Source organism: Crocuta crocuta, unplaced genomic scaffold (genome assembly GCF_008692635.1).
Source record: "Crocuta crocuta isolate KB4526 unplaced genomic scaffold, BGI_CrCroc_1.0 scaffold1133, whole genome shotgun sequence".
Classification (NCBI taxonomy): Eukaryota; Metazoa; Chordata; class Mammalia; order Carnivora; family Hyaenidae; genus Crocuta; species Crocuta crocuta.
Window position 1 is genome coordinate 546,836 of NW_027530366.1, and position 10,454 is coordinate 557,289.

At 41.4% G+C, this 10,454-nt stretch overlaps 1 protein-coding gene across 1 annotated transcript in view; it reads right to left on the reverse strand.

Moving 5' to 3' along the window:
• ZDHHC9 (zDHHC palmitoyltransferase 9) overlaps nucleotides 1-10,454 on the reverse strand; it is a 30,707-nt gene that overhangs the window by 18,790 nt on the left and 1,463 nt on the right. The window contains exon 2 of the mRNA XM_077766157.1: nucleotides 1,331-1,491. Within this exon, the coding sequence (XP_077622283.1) occupies nucleotides 1,331-1,491 (161 nt within the window). The remainder of the gene's footprint in view (nucleotides 1-1,330; nucleotides 1,492-10,454) is intronic.

Here is a 10,454-nt window from a genome sequence, read left to right on the forward strand (position 1 = left end):
ACTAAGAAGCTAGAGGGAAATGCAGCTAAAATAAACAAAAGAAATACAAAAGCTTGGAAGCTTTCAAACCACTCTAAAAGAATATCAAATCAACACACCATACACCTTAAACTTACACAATGTTGTGTCAATTATATTTCGATAAAACTGGAAGAAAAAACATCAAATGGAAATGGGAGAAAATATTTCATTGATAATAGCATATGTATAAACATCAGGAATGAACTCCATATGAGAAATACAGAAACTAGATTTTAAAACTATAAACATTTTATCCAAGGGCATAAAATTCAATCTGAAAATAAAAACATAACATTTTCTTAGATAGGAAGACAATATTATATAACCATAAAATATAAATGTAATGTAATACCTATTATAACTCTGATAGGTTTGTGTGTTTTTAATTAAATAAAATAATACTAAAATAAAAAAACAAACACCCTAAAAATCTAGAAGCATTTAACCGCAGATTGGTGCTTCATGGGTGTAGCTTTTAGTCTTACAAGTTCTGGGTCCCTTTCTTCTACTCTGTCTGATTTGGATGCTGACTCAAGCTACTTGGGTACTGGACTTGGTAACAATTTAGGCAGGCACTGCTCTTAGGTCTGGTGGGTTTCCAGTCCCTGCCAGTACTGGTATCATAGCCTTCTTTCCCAGTATGAGCTCCTAGGATATTCCCTCCTCTAGCCCTGACATCTTCTTCTTTAATTTGTGGAGCCACCCTGGCTCCTGGCTAGGGTAGCACTTTATCTCTGTCCCAAAGAGACCTGAAAACTGCACTGTAATAAGCCTATAAGTCTTTCCTTTTCTTCCTTTACCTTCCTAGAATTCTCAGTGGTTCCTGGCACCATGGCTGTCTCCTCTCACCTTGTGTACTTCCTTAAAGCAGGAATTCTTGGTGGGGCCCATGAATGTGCTTCAAAAGATCTACAGATCCCTGAAATTACAGCCACAAGTATATGTATGTGCAAACATATAAGAATATTTTTTTATGAAAAGAAGGCTTATAGCTTTCATCAAAAAAACTCGAATGAGTTGATGACCCCTCAAAAATAAAAAAGCCCATACTCTTGGGAACAGTGCAGCAGGACCTTGGTAACAAAGCCCTCCTGAAATGCAACGCAACACAAGGAAGAATGAAGCATATGGCTTTCAAATCTTGCTAAACCCATGTGACCAAATTCATTGGGTGGTCATGATCTCAGATTCAGGTTCTTACAGCGAAAAGGCTAGAAAAAGGCTAGAATCTGCAACTACATGATTCCATTCCCTTAGTGATTAAGGTTATCCACTGCACAGCAGCTTGCCAGCTGGTTAGAAAACTCACCTATCTCCATTTCTATGAAAGCTGCTTCATCTGGTAGGGCCCGTGGGATCACTCCAGGGTCACTGAAGCTGGTCCTCAACAGTGTAGCCATGGAGAAAAGGAAGAGCATGGCAGCAAACACAGGGATGGCAGGAGACAGCTGGACAGCCAGGTAGCGGCATCTGAAGAAAGCAGTCAATTGAACATTTAGTTATAGCTACCCTATATGGACCTCAAATTGTTATCAGCATGTCGATCTTGTCTCCGCAACAAAATCGGCAGTACCCTGAGGGAAGGGACCATGTTTTTTCTTCTCTTGAATTACCCATAACTCCTAATATATGGTTCTGCACACAATAGGAGCTCAACAATTATCTGACTGATGGACCTATAACCCACAGAAGACAGTCTCAAGGGACCTCCCCCTATCATCAAGTCCAGTCCCTCCTGTTGGCCTGCTGAAGACCCCCATTTCCTCTGTGCCTCAGGAAAGGCTCACACCTACTAAGGTCAGGGAAGCAACTGAGCCTGAACTTGTAATTACCACAGGTTGCTCTTACTCTGGGAATGTGTAGAAGCTTTTCAAAAACACTCATCTGGCATTAGGCCTGAGCTCAAGAAGGAGGAAGAAAGAGGAGAACCATTTATGAAGCAAGGTCCCAGCATCAGACAGAGGGTAGGTCTGGCATGCTTCAAAACCAATGAAAAGTTTCAGGGCTGCTGACTGACTTTGAAACATACATTCTTTTCTCTCCTCGATGAGCTCTGCTAGTAGGTGTCAAGTGCCCTTAGGCAAGGAAATAAGAAAATTGTATCTCCTTAGCACCCCTTCTCAACCTAATGTTTCCTCCCCCTTTCCTCATAATTCATCTGGAAGGTTACCCCTCTTCCTCTCTGGATATCCCAGCTCTACTCATCTTTCAGGTCCCAGAAACATCAATGCCATCATTGTCATCATCACAATTTACTGAGCACTCACCATATGCTAGGCATTGCACTAAGCCCTTTATTGCATCGTCTCATTCAATTCTCACACTAAATCCACAAGGTAGCTTTGATAGAGAGAGGTCTTGCCTCCTCCAAAAGGTCTATCCTGAGCTGCACTAATCTCTCCCTTCTCTACTGCTGTCGTCATTACTGCCAGAGCCTTGTGTTGTTTCCTAGCTGTTTTTCACTATGTTGACCTCATCTCCCCCAGCTGGACTTCATAAGAGCAAGAACCTTGTCTTTTTTGAAGTGGGAACATTTGGGTTTGAATTGTGGTTCTACCAGCTCCTAGTTGGGTGACTTAATTAACATCAGTCTCCTTAACTGTGAAATGAGGATAATAATAGTACTACGTAGGGTCATTTTGTGGATCAAATGCATGAATATAAATAAAGTGCTTAGAACTGCACCTGACACATAGTAAACTTTAAATAAATGCCAGCTATTAACATTACCATCGTGGTTCTATATCTCCCAGAGCTTAATGCAAGTACGGGAACAAAGAAGCTACCAACAAATGTTTGTTATGTTAAACTGAATTTCAAACCAAATAAATAGGAATATGTGATGAGAGTTATCACTGACCTATTTTTATTCTCTTCCTCCTGAGGGACATTTTTTTCATTCAACACAGAGATCTTCTCTTGGAGGCAGACTATAAGTGGATGAGCAAGGACCAGAGGGAGAGCAGAAAAAGTACGCTAAGGAAAACGACTTACCTCATCAGCATGGGAATTAAGCAAGCTGCTGTCCATTCAGAGAAAACATTTAACCCCGGGTTGTACATTCGCTGTAGCTTTGGAACAGTCCCCATGAGATCCTCCCCTTGCCTCCCCACCACACACACAACTGCATGAGGGGTGCAAGACAACTATAATATTAGGTTGAGCAATTTGTCATAAAGGTGAATGTATGTAGTAAACTTGCAAAATGATGTTTGTGGCATTTTGTTTGCTTGCCTGCTTATTTGTTTTTTAACAAACTCCTTGGCCTTAGCCTGCTTTTGTATGATTTACTTCTTCTAAAAGCTAAGGATAGGAGGCAAAATTTGAAGAACTGAAGGATCTGAGTACAGAGTAATTAAGACTCCTGCATATCACTAGCTTGTGGATTACCCTCTTTTCCATTGTTCCACATTCAGTAGTACAGATAATCAAGAAGTGAATTCAGAAACAAAAGTCACCTCCACCTACCAGGGACCCAAAGGACACAAGAGAAATACAAGACTGTTTCACAAGCAAGCCAAGTAAAAAAATTACCACACTAACAGAAAACAGCTATCTTTCTAATCACTGCCCATTTCTAAAATCACTCTAGAAAACAAGTAATCTCTCTAGGACTCGAACTGCTCTGGGTGTACAGACTCCAATAAACAGAAAAATCAGAGCCATCTGATCAGCCACCAAAGGGATTTTAAATTGTTTTATTACAGGAAAAAAAATACAGAGGAAAAAGGGGCGCCTGGGTAGCTCAGTCGGTTGTGTCCAACTCTCGATTTTGGCTCACTTCACTGATGTGAAGTCTGCTTGAGATCCTCTCTCTCTCTCTCTCTCTCTGTCTGCATCTCTCCACCATACTCTCCCTTTCTCTCTCTCTCGCTCTCTCTCTCTCTGTTCCTCTCTTTCAAATAAAATAAAGAATACCAAATAAAAAAGATACAGAGAAAATTTCTCTCCCACTCTCTCTCTCTCACACACACACGCGTGCACGCACACACACACACGCACACACACACACAATCAATGTTAACCCCATGCACGAAGGACCTGAGATTAACTAAGTCCCATTCCAACACCTGCTTGTCAACCAGACAAAGAACAACTTAGATTTGAATTACACTACGCCATCAAGGATAAAAGTCTCTGTAATCTCCACATGGACTATCTTCTGCACCTGCTAAAACAATCCACTCTGTGTGTCAACAAGTACACAATAGGCCCATTGTATTGTTCTCCAGAGATGAGGCTACTGGTAGCCAGTTGTCACTAGTGAGTGGGTGTGGCTGAGAAGGCAGATGTGGGACCAACAGGCCTTTCCACTCCAAGTAAGAGGAAACTAAGAGAGCCAGTGGCTAAGACTACTGTCAACTATAACTTAGCATGTCTGTCTTTAGCAGTTATGATCAAAAATATCCGCATAGGTTAATCCCATAATTGCAGTACGCTAGGGATCTGAATCTGACAGGAATCGGGTATGTGAAGATTTGGTGGTAATTCCCAATACTGATCTGAGAAGTCAGGAGTATCCTAAATCACTAATTTGTCTTGGTGAAAGACTAGATCTGTCATCCATAAATATAAGCTGTTTTTGAAACCCCCTAGTACTTTCCATTTATATCTCTTCTTGGAATAATGATATCCATACACTTCTTGAAACAGAACTCTCTTTTGTCTTCAAAGTGCCAATAGGTTTTCCCCCTTCCGAAGGGTTTAGCAGTTCCTTTTCTCCCTTGTGAATTTTAGAAATGTAACCATGTCCCCACGAAGTCTTTATTTATTCCACCTGAAAAGATATCATTATTTTAAGCCATCTTCTACCAACTTCTTGATTGGCCTTAGGTTTCCATAGCTGGGCTAGATGAGTGGACTTCTACATGTCCCATGGCCACATGGTGGTACTGTCTAGCAGTAACCAGCAGTGCCAGGCTGGGCTAGTGTGTCATGTCCCATCCCCTACCCCCAGCATGCTAGTTCATTAGAAGGACAATGATAATGACACAGACTTCAACTGACGTGAAAAAACTCAAAAGAGATTCATAAATAGAACCGGTGAGAAACCAGACAGATTCCATAGCAGGGCTCTGCCTCATAGACTGGGAGTGTGGATTGGTGTTCTATACAATACTCTAAATCTAAGTGTCCCTAAAAGCTCAGTGCAATCAATCAGCCAATAAGTATTTATGGGTCTAACAAATGAAGAACAAGAGAAAACAGGAGTTAATTTTGTTGGGGAAAATATAACTAACATATGAAACAACTACAGAATAAGATAAGACAGTAATCAAGGGTTAGGATGGTGATTCAGACCCTAAGGACTCTAAGTGGTCAGAGAAGAGCTCTCTTAGGAAGCTGGTGGCTGCTTAAAACTGCTCCCATAGCAGCAATTAAGGGTGGCTTTAAGCACAGTTTGGAACAGCAGAAAGGCCCCTAGGATTAGAGGCCCACGATGGCCCTCAGTCCAACATAATAGCAATAAGCCTTTGCTGTAGGTCCTCACTGATATGATACTATTTACCTTTAAACCATAATAAACATGTAGAACCACCTATAAGACTGATTCAAGGGTCTTCCAATGACACTTCAGAGTCTGCTGATAGGGAAAATTTTCCTTAGACACTAAAACATAATTGGAAATCAGCCTCCAGATTGACTGCTATTTGAAGGTCAGGGGAAGATGCATAACTCTGTTTTGTTCCAGTAGCAATGGGGAAGATTAACCAAACAGGGACAGTTTCAATTCTGAGGCAATGAACCATCCTCTCACTGAGGAGGGCCAAAATTTGTAGCCAGGCAAGCCTGCTAAATAGTTGCTAAATCTGTTATATTAGCAAATTTCACATTTCTATTATACCAAAAATAACACATTTCAAACATAACAAATAACAAATTTCAATTATAATATACTCCTGCTTAAATATTTAGAACAATTCCCCACTGCTTAATATATTAATCCCTAAGCCCCACAGGCCAGTATTCCAAGGCCCTCCATTAGTTTAACTGGCCTTATCTAATCATCATCATAAGGCTCTTGTCCTCTCATTGCTCCATTCCAGAAACATACCCCTAATTACACTGAATTCACTAGCTTCTTGCTATTGCAAAATGAATAAGGTGCTTCTTTTGTTCTTAAACACAATACTAGCTCAGGCATCTCTGAGAAAGAAGATCTAGGAGGTCTCTTCTCTCCCTCAATAAACATCTCAACTGATGTCAGCAAGCTGGGGGACATCCCTCTTCTTTGTGCTTGCTTTTCCCAAAATAGAAAATCACTATACTCAGTTAAAACTCATTCTCAAAAGATGGGAGATGCATTCGATAGAGATTGACAGTGTGATGGGGCACCTGGGTGGCTCAGTCAGTTAACCATCCGACTTCAGCTCAGGTAATGATCTCGCAGTTTGTAGGTTCAAGGCCCGTGTCGGGCTCTGTGCTGATAGCTCAGAGCCTGGAGCCTGCTTCGAATTCTGTGTCTCCCCTTCTCTCTGCTCCTCCCCTGTTCATGCTCTGTCTCTCTCTGTTTCTCAATAATACATAAATGTTAAAAACAAAAAAGAGAGAGATTGACAGTGTAAAACTCATTACCACAAAAAGTAGTAGAAGCTGAATATACACAGATAAATTCTGAATGACTGAACTGCAAAGGAAGGAAAGCATACTGTTCAGAAGACATAACCCAACCCTTCTCCAGGAAGCATGCTTTATCAGGAAGTTGAACTTAGCTAAGTACTACAACACATTGGTATTAGAGAGACAACTATGATGTTCTAAAACTGTCATTTGGTTGGCCAAGTCATAGACAGAATCTTGGGCTAGGTAAAGCACAAGACAGAACCTCCAAAGAAAAATTTTCCAGAGAATGTTCTCTTGGTTAGAGATGATGATAAAGTCACTTTTCCCCTTTCCCCATCTCATCTAACTTCAGGAACCTGGATCTTGTTGCTATAGGCACAAATATTCTGCCAGGTCAGTTTGGTTTTGGTCTACATAGCTCTGTGTCTCCTCAAGCCTGGCAATTTTTTGTTGTCAGATGGCCTTTTCTCTTCCCTCTGTCTTCAAGGACATGATGCCCTTTTCATCAGGATCATCCACACAGTGATGAGGTAGGGAGCACCCATTGCTTAATTTTTCTCCAAGCCATCCTTATTCAGGCAGCAAGGACTCTGAGTGGTCACAGAGGCGGTGACCCCTCGTAACTCACAAAGCTTAGTTTCTAGGTTCACACTTAGAGATGGGCTTCCCTATTCCTGCAAGGCTACCAGAATGCCATGCCAGGATGCTATCAGTTTTCTACAAAGACACCTTCATTTTGAGGAGCATGAACTGGGGAGGCCCAAATAACCTAGATGCCACTAGGTAACATAATCATTAGTTAGCAAGCACCCAGAATATGCTGGTCTAGCATTTGGCACTATGCATGCTTGAGTAAATCTGAATGTCTTCAGGATTCCATATTCAAGAGGTAACAATGAGATGAAAGGCAGTGTGTCATATAGAGGCATTGGTTGGCCAGCTGATCTTGATAAAGTAATCTCTCTTCTGTGGGCCTGGTTTCCTCACCTGCAAAAGGATAGAGATAGTCTCCAAGACCCCTTCCAGTTCTACCATTCTATGATTCTGTGAGTCAAGACATTAAAAGTGTATCCAGAATGTATTATTAATTCAGTAACATTTATTGACCACCTAGGCTATGTAAGGCCTAGCAGAGGGCACTGTGGGGGCTACAAAGACATAGGAGATAGTCCCTGACACTGAAAGAGCTCAAAGTGCAATAATCATAGAATTTAGAAATATAAGAAATGTCATATGATTATGTGTTAAATGAGCAGTATATACAATTAGTCCTACAAATGCACTAATTACTAGAAAGGTTTCATGAAGGAAGATGCAAGAAGGGACTTGAAAGAGTGGTAAAATTTGGATAGGCTAGAAGTGGGTCAATTACTAAGCAAAGTTACAAAGCTTTTTTCAGTTCATCCAGTTCAATGACTCCTCTGTACAACAGAAGCAACTATAAGGGTCAGTCCAACAGGGTTTGATAGTGCCTTGATACAATTTCCTCTACATACGTCACAATGAGGCATAAGCACTGACCATAGCAGCAAATTGCTTCTACTTCAGGGGTCAAAAGTCACATAGTCATTCTTGCCATAGAGAAGTATGGTACCTTGACCCCACCAGTGATCTGGGCACAAAGTTAAAAGAGATAGCTAGGAAGCCAAGCCCAGAAAACAGTGCACTTGGTCCTTCCCCCAAGCTTTATCAGGAAGTTGAATTTGACTACATACCACAATAGTCTTTGAGTAGCAGGACACCTCACAGTTGTCAGTGTCATTCTGCTATAATGTCCTGACATTACCAGCCAAGCTGGTGGCTACATGTTCTCACAAGCTGGACAGGGTTTGGCCAGAAAAGACTGAGAATGGCTCATGTGGTCAAAGCTAAAACTGGCATATACATGCACAGTATATTTCCTAAATACCTCACCCTAAAAATAAATTAGGAAATCCTTTTCTTAAGCACTGCACAATTTTCACTCTGCCTTTAAAGTCAATACTTTTACCATAGATACAATTACATTTAAATATGTAAACGTATTTAAATACAGCTACCTACCTACCTATCTATCCTTTCCTTTTTGTGTGTGAATCTTCCAGACAAACACAACAGTTATGCAGAATTTCAAACTCTCAGAGTTGCAAGAGGCTCAGTGATAATGTACCCCAATTTCCCATCCTGGGAGGAATCAACTTTGTGACAGCATCCCTGAGAGATGGCCATCCAGTATCTTTGGAAACATAACAACACAGAGCTAACTAGCTCCTGGATGGACAACCTTCATTCATTTTATGTATTCAACCTACTGTCTGTCCTGTGAAAATCACAGGCCCCTCTTTTGAGAAGTCTAAACATGTAAAAGCAAAATCCAAAAATAAAAAGATATCCACTGGCACTACTAATATTGCATGTTTTTCATCAAGGGGTGCCCACATGCCTGACCAGATTTCTCAAGCCATCTGGCTGACCCAGGGCTGTGTCATGGGAGGCTATAAATCAACTTGCACTTGTCCCTAAGCATCTACTGCAAGCAAGACCCAGTTACTAAAATGCAGGTCCAGATGTGCAGCAAGATCTAGAATTCCTCTTCATTGGTGGTTCAGACACCCTCACCAGCCTGAAGGCAGGAGACTACATTAGCTGATTTCCTGAGGTCTCCCTAATGTTCTAATACTAACTAAGGGGCCCATATTATGATCCCCAAATCCCATCCCCCACTATGTGTTTGGTAGTGAATTATATACTACAAAGCAAATGGTCAACCAGAAAAAGATTTCATTTCTGAGGCATGCTGGTGTCCTTTGTACAGCCTGTCACTGGCTAGGCATAAAGCAACTACCACCCAGAGTGTCTGTGTGCCTATACATGACAGACACACATGGACAAACACACACACATGCACACACACACACGCACACACACACATGCACACAGATTCTACCACTCTCAGTAAAAATGATTCATTGCCAGAGTCCTCTCCCTTTTGGTCAGATTTATGCTTCCCCATTCCACTCATTAGCTAACATTTACTTCCTTCTCTCTTCTTCCCTTCCTCCTCCTTCCCCCAGCCTTACACTAAAAAAATATTTACTCTATCACACAGACAGCTGGAACTCAATGCAGTTTACAAACAACCTCAGCCTTCATATCTGAGGGCAAAGCACAAGAAGTAACTTGGGGGAAAAAAGTCATCTTGGTAGAAAACTTAACCTGCCTCTGTCAAACAGTAACTTAGCTAATTATAAGCTACATCCCACAGGCAGTTTTGTTCAGAGGCCTTTGGGGCCTAAGTGGGACAGATCCAAATCAGACTCTGTCTGGATCCCATATACAAAAAAGGCCAAACGCCAATAGCTCCAAATTTCAAGTTCCCCTGGACAGTCAAACCAGAGGTTTTCTGGGCCCAGAATTACCAGCTCACTCAGGGCCTAGAAACAAATCTCATCTCTGTTTTAAATGGTTTCAACCACAAAAATTTAACTCTAAGATGGAGGGGAGTGGCAGCAAAAAGAGCTAGTGATTCAGCAGGGGAAGGAATGAAAGAGAGGGAGAATGATAGAAAGCAGAGTTCAGCTCTACACTTCCAAACTTCCAAAAAGAAGCAAGGCAGGAATAAAGCAAAAAAAAAAAAAAAATTTGGAGAGAAGGGTGAAAGGGGAAAGCATTTTATTAGTGGTACATGTATGCCTGCCTGTTGCACATGCTCACTTGTACCACACACAAGTACACACATACACACACACCACCATAAACCTAAGACTGGAAAGCAACTAAGAAGCCATTACCAGCCTGACTTCGCCAAATACTTCACAAAGTCAGTAGCAAAGGCAGTAGCAAAAGTGCCTTTGACAAAGAGCTTCTCTGACCTTCCTTTTGTATCCTTG